This window comes from Cupressus sempervirens, chromosome 9 (assembly GCF_028749045.1).
Source record: "Cupressus sempervirens isolate cs-2001-9-10 chromosome 9, ASM2874904v1, whole genome shotgun sequence".
NCBI classification, from domain to species: Eukaryota; Viridiplantae; Streptophyta; class Pinopsida; order Cupressales; family Cupressaceae; genus Cupressus; species Cupressus sempervirens.
Genome location: NC_143126.1, coordinates 40,181,265 through 40,202,414, shown reverse-complemented (window position 1 = coordinate 40,202,414; position 21,150 = coordinate 40,181,265). Strand labels below are relative to the sequence as shown.

The following is a 21,150-nucleotide window of genomic DNA, read 5'->3' as shown; positions in this document are numbered from 1 at the left end:
CACTAAAGATGTTATGTTTCAATGAGGACAAGAACGACACTTTGCAGCTTGATGCCGTATGATGGCTTTCCTATCTTTTTCAAGTGCTCTCTAATCTGCGGGCATGGTTGTGGTTGGATTAAAAGAAACAAACTCCAAAAAAATTCTTATGGACAGTTTCACTAGAAAAGATTCTCATAAAATTAAATTGTGATGAATGTGTGTGAGATTCCTGTTTTAGACATCTTAAAACAGAGTTATTTTGTTCAAAGCTATGAGGCAGATGTCGAAAAGAGGTGGCTCACATGCAGGACACTGTTCAAATAGAAATGAGAGAGAGAGAGAAGAACCATCTTAGTCAAATTGACATAATTGCAGAAATTTATTATCATGCACTAACACATCTGAACAAACATACCAAATCAAGTATAACAAACTATTCTAAATTTCACTATATAACGGTTCCATTCTTGTTAGTGCATACAAACAAGCATACATAGTCTTTTGTGTAGAAGATCAAAAAGGAAATCCAATCCCACAGTGGGTAACTGGCAATCTTTTCGGATAAAGGGTTACTGATGTCAGCCTAGGAATTCCTTGGCTGCAAAAAGCCTTACCTACATACTCATAAGGATGTTCATTCATACCATGAAAACTTGTAGATTACACTGACATGAATTTTCCCATGACATACATCAACTGTTGACTTGAAAGCAAGGACTAATACAATTGTGATATTCAATTCTGATTGTTTCGGTCATATACTTTCACGCCTCTCATCACTGTGAAGAATCTCCTCTGAGTTTTGCCATATATGAACATTACCACCTCTACCACCAGCAGCCAGCATACCAAAGCACAAAGGATGCTTTGCCAATCGAATAGGAATTACAGTCATCAATGGGCTGTTCAAAGTAGTTGTCTGCTTTGTTATAGTACAATATACATTGAGCCCCTTATCTTTATGACCAAAAAAAAGGTACTGATCATCCCATCCCCATGTTAATCTGCACAAGAAACCGAAGCATTTAGAAATATCACAATTTTGAGAACACACCAGTGCATATAATCTCAAGAATTTTTTAGTTCTGAGAATGCATTGCATTACTGTCATTCATCATGAAAATGACACAAATATATTTTGTGTGCATGCCTAACTATTGAGAAAAGGATCATAATAACACACCACTGCATATGAAGTTTGAAATAACTTATTAGTTCTGAGTGAATTGCACCACTTTCACCACATGCAATTCTGTCCTCATCATATTCCAAATATTTGTTCAGTTTAGTGAAATTAACCAGATTAAAATCCTTCTGGAATAAAATAGAAAAATGAAAAAAAAAACAAATGATAAATATATTCTCCATTACAACTTATGTTAAGGTCTAATGTCATACAAACACAGAGCATATGCTCCTTCCATGTCAGCCACTCTCATTAGGAAAGACACTTTCAATCCTCGATGACATAAGCTCATCCAACTAGATGATGCAATCTTGCATATAGAAAACCAAATTATCACATCATGTCTTGCCATATGTTGGACAAAGAAGCCCTCTCCTATTTAGATATGCTCCTAAAGCTAGCTTTTCTCAATAATGCAATCCGTTCCTAATTCTTGTGAAAGAATCCTAGGTCATTGTATAGCTTTATTTGATTATCCCCCAAAAGAAATATTTGTCCTTTGTACTGCTGTATTTACTGAATCCTTCATAACAATATTTAGGCCTCGCAAATATACCTAGATTTTATTCCTGTTAAAATTCCTAGAATAGCTTGCATAAAGAAAACTGATTTATTACAATATGTCTTGCCTTATGGTAAAGAAATAAGCCCTCTCCTACTTAGATACACTTCTAAAGATAGCTTTTCTCAAATAATATTGCAATCCTCGCTTAATTCTTGTAAAGAAACCTTGGGTACTTGGATAGCTGTATTTGATTATACTCCCAAAGCAATATTTTCCCTTTGTGCTACTGTGGTTACCGAACCTCCAAAAAAATATTTAGACTCGGCAATTATTTATGCTCATCACGTTTCCCAGAATAGACCTCACCTACATTTTATTCCCATCAACACACTTTTTGTTCTCATCTGATTTTCCTGGAATACAGTTATGCTATATTCCTATCCTATTTCCCAGAAGAAAACATATAACATTTTCCGGTCAAAGTTATGGTCCCTAGTCAAATGTATTTTCTAGCCCTCTTGAATTAGTTGATCCCCAATTAATGTAGAGAATGAATGATGGTGGAAAATGTTACATTCCTCTAAAGAGACGTCCTCTTCAGGTATATTTTGTAATTGCAACAGGCATTGTGTTGTAATTCTATTTCTTAGACATCCATATCTGTCTGGAGGCCATTTAGCCTCAGAAGAAAATCCAATATAGCTTCCATCCAGAATGACGTAAACTTTGTCTTCATTGTCAAATTAAACAGAAAAGGCGTCTCAGTTTCTAATTTACAGAGTTCAAATCAGCACTATGGTACTTGATATATGGGTACATGTCCTGATCCCTGGAAGTGGGCATCCCCATCCCCCTAGCATTTTGGGGATGGCAGGATGGTATGGAAACGTCTCCATGCCGTCCTCCTTGCACCAAAATTTGCAGGATATGGGCAGTAAATCCCAATCTCTGGGATGGATGGGGGGCATCTGAGACGTCCTTAGGCTGTTCTGGGGACAGCTAGGCCTCCCCTGTGGCTGGGCATGTATCGTCCAATGAAAATCCAAAAAATTACGATTGTGGTTAAACATGCAGCATTGCCTAACGTAAACTTCTTTTGGTATTGAAAGTAGCTACAACACTTGGGTATTTCAATTTAATATTCAGATCATATAACTATGCATAGATTACCAACTGTATTTGAAATGTTCGTAACAGAATATATTGTTGCTGATATAAATAACACTTCTGAAAGTGGAATTCAGGAAATATGAAATCTCATTCAATGCTCAGATTTAAGTACCTTGAAAATGAATAATAAAATTGGACAGCAAACTAAAATAACAATGTAGATGATGAGCATCCCCACACAATCTGCCCTAATATAAGGGCGTGATCCCTAATGTAAGTATGAAATACATCCAATTCTAGGGTTAGGCCACATATGCGTAATGATCTATTCAACAAATTGCAATGAATACATTGGAGTTCAATCATAACAAGGATTGCATTGGGAAACATGATAGGGCACCCCAAGTATCCTCTACCCTAGGGCCCAACAGCAGGAGCTTGTCCTCTGTGGCCTTATGTAATCCTTAAAACATTTTCATGAGGTTGCATACCTAGTGAGGGCTTTACATAATTCCGCTCCACCATGTCAACCCTCCTTTTAGGATTGAAGATCTGTTTGTTATTCACTTCAATAATTGATTCATTTGGGGATAGTAGGCGAGCTGCAATAGTATGCCCTTAACACTTAACGCTATGTTCCAAGGCGGACCTTATTCTCCTTAGCCTCATATGGTCCCTATCAATGGTCATTAAACATCATTATGAGTAACATACCTAATGGGAATCTCTCTATTCGCCCTCATGACTGATCATTAAAATTCAGTGTTACACTGGGACTCACCCCCCTCCCAAATCTTGGAGTACCCATACCCGAGACGTCCCCACACCGGGTACTCGCGTACCCAAGTACCCCCACCTCCACCATTCCACAACCATGCTGCTGCTGGAATGGGGACTTGGATTTCTATTTGAATTTTTATTTTTGACTGTTACTATTGGGGATGAAGTATGTTACTATTGGGTATGAAGTATGTTACTATGTTGAATGTTCAATGGTTCTAGTGCATGTTGCAATTTTGCTATGTTCAAGTCTTTTAATTTGGTAGGCTCTACTGAAACATCATTTCATAGCAAGCATCCCAAGTTCTATATGTATACTATACAACACCCTTCTGTGCCCCATCCTCCCCTTTGCTGCCGTCCCTTGGCCGTCCCGAAAATGGGGCCCAATTTCCCCTGTCCTGAAAACTTGTCCTGTTGTCCCGACGTACCCGAGTATTGGTGTTACATTGTTAAAATTGGACTTTTGTAATATATCAAATTCAAAAAGTCATTTAGTTTATATATATTCCATCAAATGCATATGATCAGATGTGAACATTAGATATATTTTCATCCATATATAAGTCTATCCATCATACCACAACAGTAAGGAAGTTACTGATAGTTCCAGTGGATGTATGCACTTAGTGTCATCAGCTTACTTGATGCCAGCCCCGAGTATCTCTAGGTTCTTGCTGTCAGTATCTCTTCAAGACCAACAGTGTCCTTAATTTCTGACATTGAAATGGTTGCTGTGGGATAGATCAGCGGGGTTTAACAGTCTGAGATCACTGATGAATGCTGCTGCTTCTTTTACCTGATGAGTGCAGATTTAATAATGATTCTCCTTCAGACATCTGCTATAATTTACATTAAGGCAAAATCTCCTTCCATGTTGAAGAGTCCGGCTCTTTATCGCTTCAAATGTACTCCTCCTTTGAAATGGTTGCAACTCTTCATTTACCACCTAATTATAAGTACTACCTTTTTAAGGTGTATCAAACTCTTAATTGTTGTTTAATAATAATTAATAGCTACCGCTTCTTTTATAATCACTATCTTCTATTAAGAAATTGCTGCATATAATCAAACATAATCCCTTCCTTGATAATCGCTGATATATGCAAGCAGTCATTGCCTTTAAACTTATCTTTATCTAAAAACTATAATCTAAGGAAAAACTGGTTTCTCCTGATTTAGGGACATTACATCTTATCAAAGAATATACCATATCTTGGCATAAGAAATGGCAACAAAACCATATCATTGTATTCTGTGCAAGTAAGGCTTTGAGAGTCATTCTGGCCAAATCTAATAGGAATCCCAAATGTATCTAGAATGTTTCTGGTACAAACACATCCTCACTGCATCTTTGGAGGGCACTGGACAGAGTTCCAGCTACCTAGATTAAAATATAATCCAGATTCATCAAAGAGAAGAATAGTGGCTCATCCCATCTTTGAGTATCATGGCTATCGTGCAGGACTGAAAACTAAAAGAATCTTCCAGCACGAAAAATTTACAGCAACTGACATCAAAAGACAAATAATATACACATTTTTTGAGCCACAATAAATACTACCCGTATATTTACCTGCTTGCATACAGTAGAAGGAAATTAGTTTTTCTCAAGCCTCCAATTACTTTGTTAATGGAGATTAATATCATACCTGAAATTACATTGAGGATTGTAGTGATATGTGACGCCAATATTCTCTGAATCAAGTCCGCGCCATATTCCCACACTGTTATCACGGCTGTGAGGACATAATCCCAATACCATAGTTCAGAAAAACTAGCTTTAATTAAAGAGCAGTAATTTCCAAAAAACAATGCTTCCTGAATTATCCATAAAATGCATAATTATTAAAAAACAACGCATTTTTCCAGAAGTTAAACATACAAAAAGCCAATTGAACTAATAAAAAAAGAAACAATTAGCTTATTGACCTTGGTATCATCTTTAATTCATCAAATGTTCCCATTATCTTAAGTGTATGTATTCAGTCTGTAATACTTGTATTCCAGACCAAGAAGAAAGGCAATTCATCCACTCCTGAGAAATAAAATAAAAGACTAAACTTAACACCCGAATTAATGCTTACAAAATATGAAAATGTAATCAATCAATTACTAAAGGAAGAGAAATCGGCATTTAACAATCTAGGAGCCTAGAGAAGTTTCCATGTCAAATAATTGCTATAAGATTGTATCAGTATCACCAATGATTTTGTAATTGTTAATTCTCTGTTGTAAATCAACAAAATTTTGCATACTAAATAAAATGTTTCTTAGCATGTTATTTAACAAAACTTACCAATTTGGACCTCATAAATGGAAATTAATTGTAGACATGAGTTTTCAACAATGCATGAAAATGATCGAGTGCTTTCAGATTCAACAGTGTATGTAGAAATGAAATGTGCCAGTTTCTACCAGTTGTGCGATCATCTAAAAATAAATTATAATTTAACAAGTACAAACCTTGTGGTTGCAAGATAGTTTCCGCTTGGAGAAAAGTAAGCACAGTACACTGCTTTTTTATGTTGCATTGTGACCAAACTTTCATTGTTGCTCGTTTTCATCTTTCTCAAATCAAATACTTTTGCTGTGCCATCATTTGAACTTGTTGATACCACATACGGCTTCTGAGGATTAAAATCTATAGAATTTATTCTTTCCTCATGTAAACTGTAGGAATTTGGCACATTTCTTACTCTCCAATCTAGCATCTTCATTTCACCATGCCCCTCAGCGAAATAGAGAGATTGGTAACTAAATAGTGGAGTGCCGATAGCAGAAAGTTTGTCAACACTATTGTATACCATGTTGAATACTTCTTTCTCAATGTCCATAGAACGGATAAAGCCATCATAGCTACAAGAAATTACCTGTCATGTGTTCATGTGTACAAGATTTTGTCATTGATCATTTGGTAAAAAAAACTTATTTCCTGAGAAGGTATATAGCATTAAGTTCAGTATAAAATTGCAATAAAATGGAAATAAATTATAATAACAATTCCGACAGAGAAAAGTATCTTCCTCATCTGTCTCTCATATTAGCTTCTAAAGAAAACATTAAACATTCTGATGATAAATACAGTAGATTATGAGTTATAGCCCACGTTATTTGACATAACATCAACATAAAACGTGGGCAGAAAAAAATCTAGCCACTATAAGAAACTACATGTTAGAGAATAAACTGAATTGAGTGCAAAAGTTAATTTCTAACTTCATTTCATATTTTTGTTTGCCAATTTAAAAAATCTGACAATTTTGTCAATTTCCAATCTTTTCCCAAACTATACCCATCAGGAAACCACGCCAGACAACAGTGAGCTTTAAGCCACAACATCTAAAATATGAGGGGCTGCACCGCGAAATTTAACCCCATGACTCCGGATTTTTAATATGAAGATTCTACACTTTCCTGTTTACTTCATTTGTATCTGTTATGTGGCTGCCCGTGCATTCAAAATATAAATGTTATCGTCCTGCATGGAGCTCCACTGAAAAGGTATCATTGATACCTCAGTTTGATCATTTTATATGGACTTGCATGTTTTCTCCTGCAGTTGCTCGCTGCTCACTTTTATTCGATGATGGATCATGGAGTGTGATCCAAAACGATGATGCAAAGAATTTACACAAGTGAATCCAGAAACGTTTAAGCTATCATTCATGAACTGTGGAAATCTAAAAAGTTTAAGAGACTTAATTTACAAGATAAATAATCCAAGTTCAAATCTCTGCAATTGAAAAGGGTTTGACTGCAATGCCTGTAATCTGAGAGGCATGAGGGCGATAAATATGAAGCCCATTGTAATCTCCTTCCGATGCATTGCAATGAGCATCCCACAAACTCAAATGTCCTTCGTTGTCTCCAGTAACCACTATAATCCTTTGTCTGCAAGGAAAAAATTCGAGACACCAGATCGTTCTTGGGGTGGTTCTGATTATATGCTTAGAGTCTAGTTTTAGGTCTGCCACCTTAAACTCGGGTATGTGGCATTTCAAATCCACTGAAGAGGCAATGTTCCTGAGACCTTTAATCTTGTCAACATAAATAGTATAAGACTCATTGCCTTTTTGTTCTACATAAGTTTCTGCAAAACTCAGTGGCCCCACCTTCGAGATGGGGTAATCGGGAATAGTCACATTGAAAGCATTCTGCCAGGACTCGGTAGAGTTTCCATTATATTTTGAGCCCTCCTGAATTTCAGGCGAAATTCCTTTAATGCGCAAGGATGTCCGTAGAAGGGAGGGTTTTGGTTCTTTGGCAATCTTTAAACGCTTGGTCTGTGACCTGCAATATACAAGTAAAATGATACCATCAGACAATATTGCGATACTGCGAATATCTTTGCAGTAATAAAATTTCTAATTTCTAGATTCAGCAGGACTATAACAAAGTTCCCAGACTTTGTCCACATGATCGAGTGATTGACAAGAGGATTCACCATATGTAAGACACGGTTCGACTCTGGCAGGCTTACACCCCTTGTGTGTGTGTGCATAAATATGTCAGCGTAATATGAAAAATCTTTAAAGTGAGTGTTTATCTAAAACAACAAAAATAATTTTATTCCGACCAGCATCAAGGATGAGTATTGATCTGTCCCTTATTACAACTTCATCACAGTGGAATTCCCTGCCACGTTTATGTATCAAGTGGATCAAATTTCCATGGACCACACAATCAAAACAGACAAGGACCTTTAGGCACTCTGCAATAAATCAAGGTTCCCCTCTCCCTTACCACTCGATCTTTCTGCCTCATAGCTTCGTTCAAGTCCATTGAGAGGCACAAATGCTCTAGAGCCCCTTTAAAACTTATTCCCTTCTTGTTTTTGTTTAGCCATTCGAGCCGTCAGGGAGAGCCCTTAATTTGATGAATCCCATCATGATACAAAAATGCCCTGGTGATAGTAAGAAATTACTACTGGCAGGCGACCCTTACAATTTTTAGAGGCCAATTTGAAAAAATATATGTAATAACAAAAACTATGTGATGAACAGCCTTTAAAAAAGGGAAAAAACAATCTTCTGAACAAATAAAATTTTCCTTAGCGCGTTCAAAGGAATGGCCAGAGTTCTAACAGCAACAGGCGTGATGTATTAATTAAATTGGAAAAGATGTATATCTAATATACTGGGTGGAATGTATTGTTTGTTGAGTACGTGTCAGTTTTGAAATTCATACAGGTTTATACTCGGACACATAAGAATGCAATAAATTGGTACTTTTTCACAGCGAACATGTGTGATATCTAAGCCCACCCAGGTGTTATTTACATCAATAGAGAATGCGGGTAATGGTGGAAAATATTTCAGCGGTGACATCTAAGCCACGCGCTACGCCAAAAGAAGAATACCATATCTAAAATATGTTTGCATTTTATCCCTAGTAGTCGCAGACCATTTTGACTGGTGTTAGGAACCTGTGTGTTCCTTCTGTTTATTTTGTTAGAGTAGTGTTGTTGGACGCATATGCTTTGTAAGTCGTCCCGTGAGTATATTTTATTATCCCACATGCATAGGTAGTATTACTTTTCTAGATCGTACTCAGTATATAAGAATAGGTTGAGGCCCTTGATGGGCACGGACGAATTTATTGTATTGAGCTTGCTCAAAGGAGGTTACCCCCTCGAAGTGGCCTGCGATCAGTAGATTCATTCTGAGTTCTGCTATCACTTTGTATTCTGTTATTTCGAGCATTCTCACGATATTGCTATAAGGAGGTTCATCACATCTGGTATCAGAGCACTCTCTTGGGCTCGCTGGGTGGAAATTACATCAAATTTTTTTTTCTGTCGTGGCCTTCAGGTTCCTCTCACTTCTAATATCTCTTGTTATTGCAATAACTCTTTTCAGTTGTTCTGTCTGTGAGTGAATTTTTCTAAGTCGACTGTTTAAAAAAAAAAAAAAAAAGAGTAAAAATTTTTCTGTTTTTTAGTCGTAGCTTCCTTGTTTGCTTTCTGTTTCTGCTCATACTTCCGCAGAACGTCTGCAATATCATTTCGCATACTTCCTTCCTTGGCGACCCAACCCCAAATTTTACATATCAAAGCCCTAAATCCCTCATTTATCTAATTTTAGGGTTTGCCCTATCTTTTTCACCTCTCATCCAATCGCCACCAAACTGAGCCACAAGATTCAATTCCTCATTTTGCTCCCTTATCCCTCTTGGACTGTTCGCCTCATTTCGCCTCCCTACCCTTGAAACCCTCATTTTTCTGTTTCCCTTGTCCCCAGATAGTCTCCCACCACCCGTCGAACACCCATTTCCTATCTGAGTTTTACCCAAATCCAAGTTTGCCGTAACTAAAGAAGTTTTTGTTTCTCATCTTCTACCCATTTCAAAAAAAAAAAAAAAAAAAAAAAAAAAAAAAAAAACCTTGCTTTATGGTTGTTACGCGTACAGGAGCAAAAATCATGGAAGAAGAAATGGCATCCCTCAAAACCAAACTTCAAGATCTGGATGACAAAATTCTGGGTCTTAACTTTCAGCAGTCAGCCATGAGCCGAAACCATTCAGGAGATACTGGGTCCTCTTCTGGCAATTTCCGTGGACCAAAGCTTGATTTTCCACGCTTCGATGGTTCTGATCCGACTGGATGGATCTATAGGGCAGAGCAGTATTTCAGCTTGCATAATACTTTGGATAACCACAAAGTCCCCCTTGCATCTTTTCATTTGGAACATGAAGCTCTTCAATGGTTCCGTTGGTACATCAAGGCTAATGTAGGCCCAACATGGAGAGAATTGTGCACCCTCATTTTGGAGCGCTTTGGCCCTAGTTCCTTTGATGATTTCACAGGAGCACTCACTAAACTGCGTCAAACAGGCACTGTAAGAGAATACCAGACAGAGTTTGAAAAATTAGCTAATCACACAGAGGGCTTGTCTGATGAATTCTTCCGTAGTTGTTTTGTCAGTGGTCTGAAGGATGCACTTCGCTCAGAAGTCAAAATGTTTCGACCTACTACAATGATGGAAGCCCTTGGGTTGGCTAAGTTAGCCGAAGACAAGATTAGTGCTCTACAACGCTCCAGATCTAATTTTGTTCCATTCAGAAATACAGGTTCTCACAACCCTCCAGTCATACCAGCTCCCAGAACTACTCCGATCAAGCACTTGTCTGAAACAGAGATGCAAGTCAGGCGAGACAAAGGGCTTTGTTATAATTGTGATGAGAAATGGTCTCGGGGCCATAGATGTGTTCAGCAAAAGCTCTATCTCTTGGATGTGGATTCTCCACCGGAACTGGAAGAATATGTAGATGCTCAGGACACAGTGGATGATGAGGTTGAGCCTCACCAGCCTGAACCTCCTTCACCAGAAGCTCCACCAGAGATATCTGTCCATGCTTTGGCAGGAGTCACTACTCCACAAACCATGCGGGTCCAGGGTTTCTTCAAGAAGATCCCTCTTACTATACTCATTGATTCTGGTAGCACTCATAACTTCATTGATCCACGAATAGCCAAACAGGCTGATTGCTTTATCCATCCCTGCTCTAGCTTTGAAGTCATGATTGCCAATGGGGGCACTTTACCTTGTAAAGGGAAATGTCGCAATGTACGTCTCTCTATTGGCGATTATAACATGCGCTCTGACATGTTTGCCTTACCCTTAGGTGGCTGTGATGTGGTTTTGGGTGCCCAATGGTTACGCACTCTTGGCCCCATTCTCTGGGATTTTGCTGAACTTTGGATGCAGTTTTCAGCCGAGGGGCACCAACACACTTTGAAAGGCTTACAACCAGGGTCTCTCAGCATCATCAGTTCACACCGTATGGAAAAACTTCTTAAGAAGAATTCACATGGTGTCATCGCTCAGCTCCATTCCATTCAGATGCAGCCATCAGCAGTCTCTAGCACTCCTGCCGATCTCCAACACATTTTGGACAAGTATTCTGGTGTATTTGCTGAACCTGTGGGATTACCTCCTTCTCGTCCAGAGGACCACCGTATTCAGCTCCTTCCTGGCAGTGTTCCGCCCAACATCAGGCCCTACCGCTACCCATTTCATCAGAAGACCGAAATCGAGATACTTGTCCGTGACTTACTGAAGCAAGGTATTATTCGCCCTAGTACCAGTTCCTTTTCTTCTCCAGTTCTGCTTGTTCGCAAAAAAGATGGGTCATGGCGACTCTGCATTGATTTCCGAGCACTTAATCATCTCACTATAAAGGACAAGTTTCCCATTCCAGTTGTTGATGAACTTCTTGATGAACTTCATGGGGCTCATTTTTTCTCCAAGTTAGATCTTCGTTCTGGGTATCATCAAATTCGGGTTAATGAGGAGGATATACCTAAAACTGCCTTCCGCACACATGATGGTCACTATGAATTTTTAGTCATGCTCTTTGGCCTCACGAATGCTCCTTCAACATTTCAGGCAGTGATGAATAACATATTTCGACCATACCTCCGGAAATTCATTCTGGTCTTCTTTGATGATATCCTCATATATAGCAAAACTTGGGCTGAGCATCTCCATCATCTGGAGCTTGTCTTGCAACTTCTCTCTGATCATCAACTCTGTGCAAAACTATCTAAATGTGTGTTTGGCCAGGAGGAAGTGGAGTATCTCGGGCATATTGTTGCACACCATGGAGTGCAGGTGGATCCTACAAAAATAGATGCCATGAAAACTTGGCCGCATCCTAAAACTCTCAAGAGCCTTCGGGGTTTTTTGGGGTTGACTGGCTACTACCGCAAGTTTGTCAAAGATTACGGGAAAATTGCAGCACCATTGACAGCTCTGTTAAAAAAGGATGCCTTCTCCTGGACCCCTGTTGCTGAGACTGCATTTGAACAACTGAAACAGGCTATGTGCAGCACACCTGTTCTCGCAATGCCAGATTTTTCCAAACCCTTCACTATTGAGAGTGATGCTTGCGGCAATGGATTGGGTGCTGTTCTCCTGCAAGATGACCATCCTATTGCGTTCACTAGCAAAGCCCTCTCTGGTAAGAATCTAGCCCTCTCTACTTATGAAAAAGAAATGATGGCTATTTTGCATGCTGTACAGAAGTGGCGGCCATACCTCTTAGGGAGTCATTTTTGCATCAGAACCGATCACCAAAGTCTGAAATACTTCCTGGAACAACGGGTATCCTCTCCTACACAACAGAAATGGGTCAGCAAACTCATGGGGTATGATTATGAGATCACCTACAAGAAGGGTAAGGAGAATATTGTGGCAGATGCTCTTTCTCGCACATTTGATAATCAAGCTTCCCTTTCCGCTATTTCTATGCCCATTCCCAATTGGTTAGCGTCTGTTCAGCAGGGCTATGATAGTGACTCTTCTTTATCTCAAATCATTCACCAGCTAGCCAATAATCCTTCTGCTATACCACATTACTCTTGGGATGGTGCTTCTCTTCGATACAAGGGTCGGCTAGTGCTTCCTCAGAACCCAGCTCTACATCAGGCTATTTTTTATGAACTCCATGCTTCTCCTTCAGCAGGGCACTCAGGCTTCCTCAAAACTTATGAGCGAGCAAGGAGAAACTTCTTTTGGAAAGGGATGAAACAGACGATTCAACAGATGGTGGCTGAATGTGATACTTGCCAACGCCACAAGGGTGAAACGACCCTCCTTCCTGGCTTGCTCGAACCATTGCCCATCCCTACACGGATTTGGACTGATATTTCTATGGATTTCATTGAAGGGCTTCCTAAATCCGGTGGCAAGACAGTGATCTTGGTTGTGGTTGATCGTCTCTCGAAATATAGTCATTTTTGTGCCCTCAGCCACCCCTATACTGCCTCCTCTGTTGCACAAATCTTCATGGACCAGATATTTCGTCTTCATGGACTCCCTTCTTCCATTGTCTCTGATCGTGATGCAACTTTTACCAGTCATTTTTGGATTGAACTGTTTCAGAAAACTGGCACCAAACTGAAGATGACTTCGGGCTATCACCCACAAACTGATGGTCAAACTGAAATTGTCAATAAATGCTTGGAAACTTATCTTCGTTGCTTCACTTCCGAACAGCAACATCAGTGGGCCAAGTGGCTCCCTTTAGCTGAATGGTGGTACAATACCTCTTACCACACTGCCTCTAAAATGACTCCATATGAAGCAGTCTATGGTCAGGCACCTCCAGTGCTCCTTCCCTACACTCCCAACAGCTCACCAATCCAGGCAGTTGACATAGTTCTCCGCAGCAGGGATCAGATTCTTCGTACCTTACAGGATAATCTTCACATGGCCCGTAATCGGATGAAACAGCAAGCAGATCAACACCGTTCTGAGCGCTCATTTCAAGTTGGGGATATGGTTTTTCTTCGTCTACAGCCATACAAACAATCCTCCCTAAAGCTGAAAGGGCGTCATAAGCTGGCCCCAAAATTTTATGGGCCTTATAAGGTTCTGCAGAAGATTGGTTCAGTTGCTTATAAACTGGAACTTCCTCCTTCTTCCCGCATTCATCCAGTCTTTCATGTTTCTTGTCTAAAGAAAGTTCTGGGTACCACTGTCAGAGCACAAACTACTCTCCCTGAAATGGATACGGAAGGATCCATTATCCTGGAGCCGGTGGCAATCATTGACCAGCGCACTCGCCAGCTTCGCTCTCGCTCCATCTCTGAGGTCTTGATTCAGTGGCATGGCATGCAACCAGAGGATGCTACCTGGGAACCCCTTCTTCAGATTCAACAACAATTTCCACACCTTAAGCTTTGAGGACAAAGCTTTTTTCTAAGGGAGAGGGGATGTTAGGAACCTGTGTGTTCCTTCTGTTTATTTTGTTAGAGTAGTGTTGTTGGACGCATATGCTTTGTAAGTCGTCCTGTGAGTATATTTTATTATCCCACATGCATAGGTAGTATTACTTTTCTAGATCGTACTCAGTATATAAGAATAGGTTGAGGCCCTTGATGGACACGGACGAATTTATTGTATTGAGCTTGCTCAAAGGAGGTTACCCCCTCGAAGTGGCCTGCGATCAGTAGATTCATTCTGAGTTCTGCTATCACTTTGTATTCTGTTATTTCGAGCATTCTCACGATATTGCTATAAGGAGGTTCATCACAACTGGACGGAAGCTAAAATAATCTCATCCGGTAGCCAAAACAATAAAAATCGTGTACTCTGTAAACAAAATTATTGATTTAGATAAGAATTACAAAGTTTTTGTTGGAGATATCAGTTTCATGTTAAGAAAGAGTTTACTTTCGCTTTTTTGACGCGGACCGGAGGTCTTGAGCTGCAGAATGCACGCGCAGAACTGCTAGCATCTGGCTATTGCGTTCAATGTTTTCTTGCCGCTTGCGTTCGTATTCTGTCATTTTATCCATTTTTATTTTATTTGCTTGAAGCCCTGCAATACAGGGAATAGGGTTTGGTTAGGATAGGGAATTTGCTCGGAAGGGCAAGAGGAGCCTGAATCGAAATGGAAACTAAGGCGGGAATGAATTTCTCATGTTGCCCGCTATGCTTAGCAAGGAATGTACGGCGCACATACGCTTGACATGAACAGTTCAGTCCCGCGATTTAAATTTCGAGGCCTTTTTTGAAGTGCCTCGACTTCATCACAACGGTCGCCTTCTTAAAGGGTGAGGGCCGAAGGAGAGTGTCTTCTATAAGTTAGCTAAACTGGTCTTCTGAAATCAAATTTTGATCATGGTAAACTTAGAAATAGGCATATTGAGAAAATTGTGGCTTTGTTTATGTATATCTTTTTTCTCCTTTATTTATTTATTTCTATGTCTTTTTAAGTGAAACTATTAATAGTTTCATTTGAATATACATTTGAAGATGATTAATAAAAAATAAACCCATATAGTTGTTGATTTCACAAATTGTTGCTTAAAATTTTTAATAGTAACTATTTGTCAAAATAAACTAAGTTTAATGAGAACCCATCCTTACTCTCCAATAATCATAAAAGTTGTAGAGTGTTTTAAAAACATCTCATTATGCATTTATTATATAGTTTAGAGATAAGAGGGCTAATTATTGGTATATAATATTGATTAAAAAAAGATGTTTATAAGGCAAGAGCCTACAACACAATGGTAAAATTGTGAGGTTCTTATCTAGAGGGTCTTGGGTTTGAATCTATTTGAGCTTAATAATAATAATTAATAACAATATGTAATGATAATTAATCTTGGCTTTTGGCCTCTTATTGATCAAAAAAAAATTATTGTAAGTTGTTTATTAGAATCTCATTTTAAGTTGTGTTTTTGAATCTATGACAGTGGGTTATGTATCAAGTGACTTAATTTAATATTATATATAAGTGAGCATAGTTGTCAATATTTAGTGCACATCTCTTAAATTAGTTATATTTGTCAATGTGAACAACTTATATAATTAAGTATAATAGATGGTGACTATTCCTCCATTAAGAATAAGTCTATATTAAAGGGGGAACCTACTTTAAGGAGATTATCATCATTGTACATACACGTGAATAATATGTTAAACATATTTGGGATCTCTTAGAGATGTAACACAGAGTGGCCTTCTCTATGAGGAGTATCATATGGTATTACACTACCCTGAGGTTTAATCCATTTTGGCATATATTGTATATTAACTCATCTTCAACATGTACAATTCCTGAGCTTTAGTCATATTTCTTCTCTATGTATTACAATTGTTCTATATGTGAGAATCATAACATGGTGAAGATCTAACAATCTAAAAGATGTTCTGTGTTTTGTTTTAGTTCAATCTCACTCTTGTAATATTAAGCCAATGTTTATTATTTGCACCTTTTTTTGTGAAAATGATCTTTGGTGGTTTTTTTATCTTTATTGTGTAGCCTTTTTTTTCTTAGTTATAATTTTCATTTTATTAAAAGATAAAGAAGCATTAGGGTATGTGCAGGATCATGGTGTGCCAAAAAGTGGTGATGTGAAAAAAAAAGAGTTTGAAGACGCCTAAAAGCGCTTCAAAATTCGCTCTGACTTTTTTTTATCTATCCAGGAACCAAACCTGGAAGGTTAAGCCAAGCCTTATCGGATATCCGATATGATATCAGATATCCGATTTGATATCGGATATCCGATTTTAAATCAAATATCCGACTAATAATTATAATCATATAATAGTATGATATATTATTTAATATTATTATTATTTAATAATAATAAGATATAATAATAATATCATATTAAATAATAATAATATTATTAAATAATATATCATACTATTATATTATTATAATAATAATATTATTATTTAATATTATTATTATTATAATAATAATAATAATATTATAATTATTATTATACTATAATATAATAATATTATTATAATTATTATTATACTATAATATAATAATAATATTATTATAATAATTATTATACTATAATATAATAATAATATTATTATTATATTATAATCGTATAATATTATACTATAATAATAATATTATAATGTATTATATTATAATAACATATTATATTATAATAATATAATATAATATTTCATATATTATAATATATAGTAATGTAATATATATATATATATATAATAATAAAAAGTAATATCTTATAATATAATATATAATAAAAAAGTATAATATATTATAAATTATAATAATATAATATAATAATAATATTATTATATAATACAATATTTTATATTATAATATATAGTAAATTAATATAATAAATATAAAATATAATATAAAAATATATAAAATGTAATATATATTATATATTATATGTTATATTATATATATTGTACTCATTTTATGTTATTGTGCCATATCGAATATCCGATATAGTAGCGGATATCCGATACCTGTACATTGGATTAAATAAAATCACAGACCCGCAGGCTGGCCAGTATTGCCATAGCGGATCAGATATCAGATATCGGGTATGTTCCCCCCCCCCCCCCCCCTCAACTCATTTTAAACCTAAATTTAATAGATTTTAACATGATTTTGTTTGTTTTAGTTGAATCTAGGTTTTTTTTGACAAAAATGGTTAAAATTTAGATTTTTAAAAAAATATATATTACGTTTTGCAATTCAATAGGAATGGCTGATCAAAATGATGACATTGAGGTAGGGAATAATATTCCTCGTAACCCACCACCAAACGATCCAGTATCCTCACAAAACCCTCCACCAAATGATCCTCTACCTCCTCAAAACCCTCCTCGAATCGAGGATTTGATAAATGAAAATCTCACTGAGTTGAGAGGTTTACATTGAACATACAATAATGTACCTGCACTGGCTCCTATGTTATCCACGTTAAACACCATAGTGGATAACATTGAAACCCTTACAAAGCAACAAAATGTCGCTCTTCGTTGGCGTGATAAAATGCACCAGATGTTTGATGATGGTTTGGAATATGATGAGGTCGTAGCCCTCAACATAACCAAAGACGATTTGGCTAGCCTTTTTGCTAACCCAAAAACGGGTATACCAGTTGACCCAAAAAAAACCAAACTATCGATTAAATGGTGCACAAATGACGCCATACGTGCAAATTTTTGGGACCGTTGGTGGATGGTCTTTGATATCCCTCCACATGGCAATTTAGACATACCATTTTATTTCCTTAGAAAATTATATGCAGAATTTGTGTTGAAACTTAAAGTGAACTATTGGAGCATGAAGCCCAACATGGGCTTAGGACTAGGAGCTCCTCAGGATAGACCCTCTTCCCAGCGAAAGAAACTTGGCACTTTTGTCCCCCCCCCCCTAATATCTCCCCCCCTCCTTGGGTGCAACATCCAGATATTATGGTAGAGGCTAGCTCTCAGACCATCATACCCATTCATAGGCTGAGTAGCCTAATGATATCTCAGGCTAGGTCAGTCCTGCCTCCTCGTGTTGATGATGTTGGCGCCAGTTCATCATCAGCTAGCTCATCACACGTTTGTGTGCCTCACACTTGCATTACATGCAAGAATATTTGCCTGGGTCCCATAGGTGATCTTCCTGAGTATCATTTTGTATTAGATGAGGATACACCAGATGCATGTGCAGAGGCTACAGAGCCTGATGCGAGAGAGGAGGGGAATGCAGAGGCATGGACTCCTTCGGTGTCAGTACGTGTATACATTTTTTTGTTATGAAATATGTGATTTAAAGTTAATTTTTATAATAGAGTAATTTTAATTTTTAAGCCATACTGACTTTTACATGTATGTGATCTTCATTCATGTTTAGTTGATGACCGAGGAGGAGCTCAGACAGATAGATGATGCTACACTCTCGGCCATTTCATTTGGCCTTGAGACATCTACGGTACATTATGTTGTGTTCGTATTTTTTTTTTTCTATTTGATATTGTAGCATATATGGTTGCTAATCTTTCTTTTATCTTGCAGATACCACCTGCCTCGGGGGGACAAAGTGTGGGGGTGAGCCAGCATGCATTGACAAAGGAAAGGTAATTAGATGTTTTCTAATTGATTAAATATTGATGCATTCTTGTAAAATGTTTGTGGTAATCTCATTTAATTACATTCTTTATTGTATATAGGGTGTGGCTACTGGCGATGAGCCTATACAGATTCGACATCCTAAATCATCAGGGATTTTCATTCGCACAGAGAGCCCCATTGTGTGTATAAGTATCATTTTTAAAAAAAAAAATTTATTGATGCAGAGGAAAGTATGATTGTTGTTCTATACAATTTTTGTGATTTTTTTCGTACCAATAATGATTCATGTCTTGCATATGTTCATTACAACTTAAATAGGCTTATATGCACTTGTCCAACCGACCAAGTTGGTTACAAAGGTTTATTTAATCAAACAAATACCAAATTACTACTTTCTCTCCAAAACTAATATGACCATTTGAATTTGAAATTCAAATTTCGAACTATAGTTTTAATGCATTCCCTAACTTTCTAAACTATTCCACTGACTCAAAATTGGTCATATGGATTTATTAAATGCAACTAAGTATGAAACTATCCTGAGACTACCCCATATGGCTCTTTTGGCCATTTTACATCATGTTGCCCTTAGGTCCTTACTAGGGCTTTTATGACTTTTGTCTTTCAAAGTACATTGTTTATTACATAATTCTATTATTGGTTTTAATATATCCCAATTAACAATCAATGATGTCTTTGATCCTCTATCTTCATCTGGTACCAAGGCTCTCTTAGATGATTTAATAGGTGCCCCTGCACCAAACACCCCACCTTCAAAGCAACTCTTGTCCCAAGAGTTAAGGGGTACTATCTTCTTTCCTCCCATCCTTCTAGAGGGATGTTTGCAACTTTGCACCTGCAATGTATTACCCTACACACCTGCATACAAATCATTAGAAACAAAAAGCATTGGATCCTTGTTACCAGTCATGGTAACCTTACTGCCTACTGATTGTCAACAGTCATGTTTTATCCTTGACAAAGGCTGAATAACTTGTTGTATGAGGTCATGCTGACCCTGTCTCTTATCCTCCATGGATATGTTCACTTCTTTGTTCACTCTCGTCACCAAAGGACACCATACTATTCCTATCATCACTCCTTTTGCTGTCACTGTCTGCTTGTAAGCAAAATTCTGAGTTTTGTCTTGAACAATCTCATCCTTCATAACCAAAAGAGATGGCTTCAGTGGCAGATCTGTCATATCATGTTTACTCTACCTCTGCTCCTGCAACTCCACAAACTCTTTCTTGCCAAAACAAATAACTCTTTCCTCATCATGACCAGTCAAAGGATTTAGCTTAAACTTCACACCATCTTTGTGTACTATATAAACATTTGATGAGCCAAAATGAATAGTGTTCCTTGAGGCTTGCCAAGGCCTTCTAAGGATTACATGGAAACATGTCATTAGAATGTGATCACATATAGCTTGATCTTTTATATTCTCCTATAGAGAAATCCACTATTGCTTGCTCCCTTACAACAATATTTTGTGCATCATTGACCCAAAATGCCCTATATGGTCTATCAATAGGATACTTCTTCAATCCTAGTTTATTTACCATTTCATAAGACACTAAATCATCAAAGGAACTAGATTCTATTATCATCTTACAAATCCTACCATGGCTCATGCAATTTGTCCTGAAAATGGATGGTCTGGTCTCCTTTTGCTGCTGCATTTGTGGTCCTCTTCTCACCATCAAAGATTCTCCTTCAAGTTCAGGGTCTGCATTATCGTACTTCTTTTCTTCCTCTTCTCCTTGGGTCAAGGTGACTCTCCTCTCCTCCTTCCTGAAATCCACACCTTTCTTAGGGCACTTGTAGGATTGATTGCCTACTCCTCCACATGTGAAGCAATTGCCTGTGAAAACACTATTACCTCTTCCACTTCCAAATCTTCCTCCCCTGAAACTTCCTCTTGTCTCAGATGTAATCTCTTTTCCTTTATCTTTCTCTTGATTGTTTGAAGTGTCAAACTGACTTCTTACACCTCTTCCTCTCATTGTTCCACCTCCTCTTTGATTTGCTTGCCTCTCATTCTTTCTTTTCAACTTCTCCTCTGCCCGGATTGCCAACTAAAAACATTATCCAAGTGTCCTTAGTACATTCAATCCTATTTCATCTTGAATATTGTACTTGAGGCCATTAATGTATCTAGCCACCTTCTCATCTTCATCTTCCAGTCCTCCCCTAATACTCAGGGTATGGAA

The 21,150-nt window shown here is 37.5% G+C and overlaps 1 protein-coding gene across 1 annotated transcript; it reads right to left on the bottom strand.

Annotated features, from left to right (window-relative positions):
* Window positions 1-633: 633 nt before the first annotated feature.
* Window positions 634-14,988, bottom strand: LOC149537505 (uncharacterized). Its single transcript, XM_089802335.1, has 5 exons — window positions 14,744-14,988; window positions 7,295-7,856; window positions 6,030-6,436; window positions 5,216-5,302; window positions 634-986 (listed from the first exon to the last, which is right to left on the bottom strand). Exons 1-5 carry the CDS (start codon window positions 14,866-14,868, stop codon window positions 737-739), a joined length of 1,431 nt encoding a protein of 476 aa, XP_089658461.1. The 5' UTR covers window positions 14,869-14,988; the 3' UTR covers window positions 634-736.
* Between the last annotated feature and the right edge of the window lie 6,162 nt (window positions 14,989-21,150).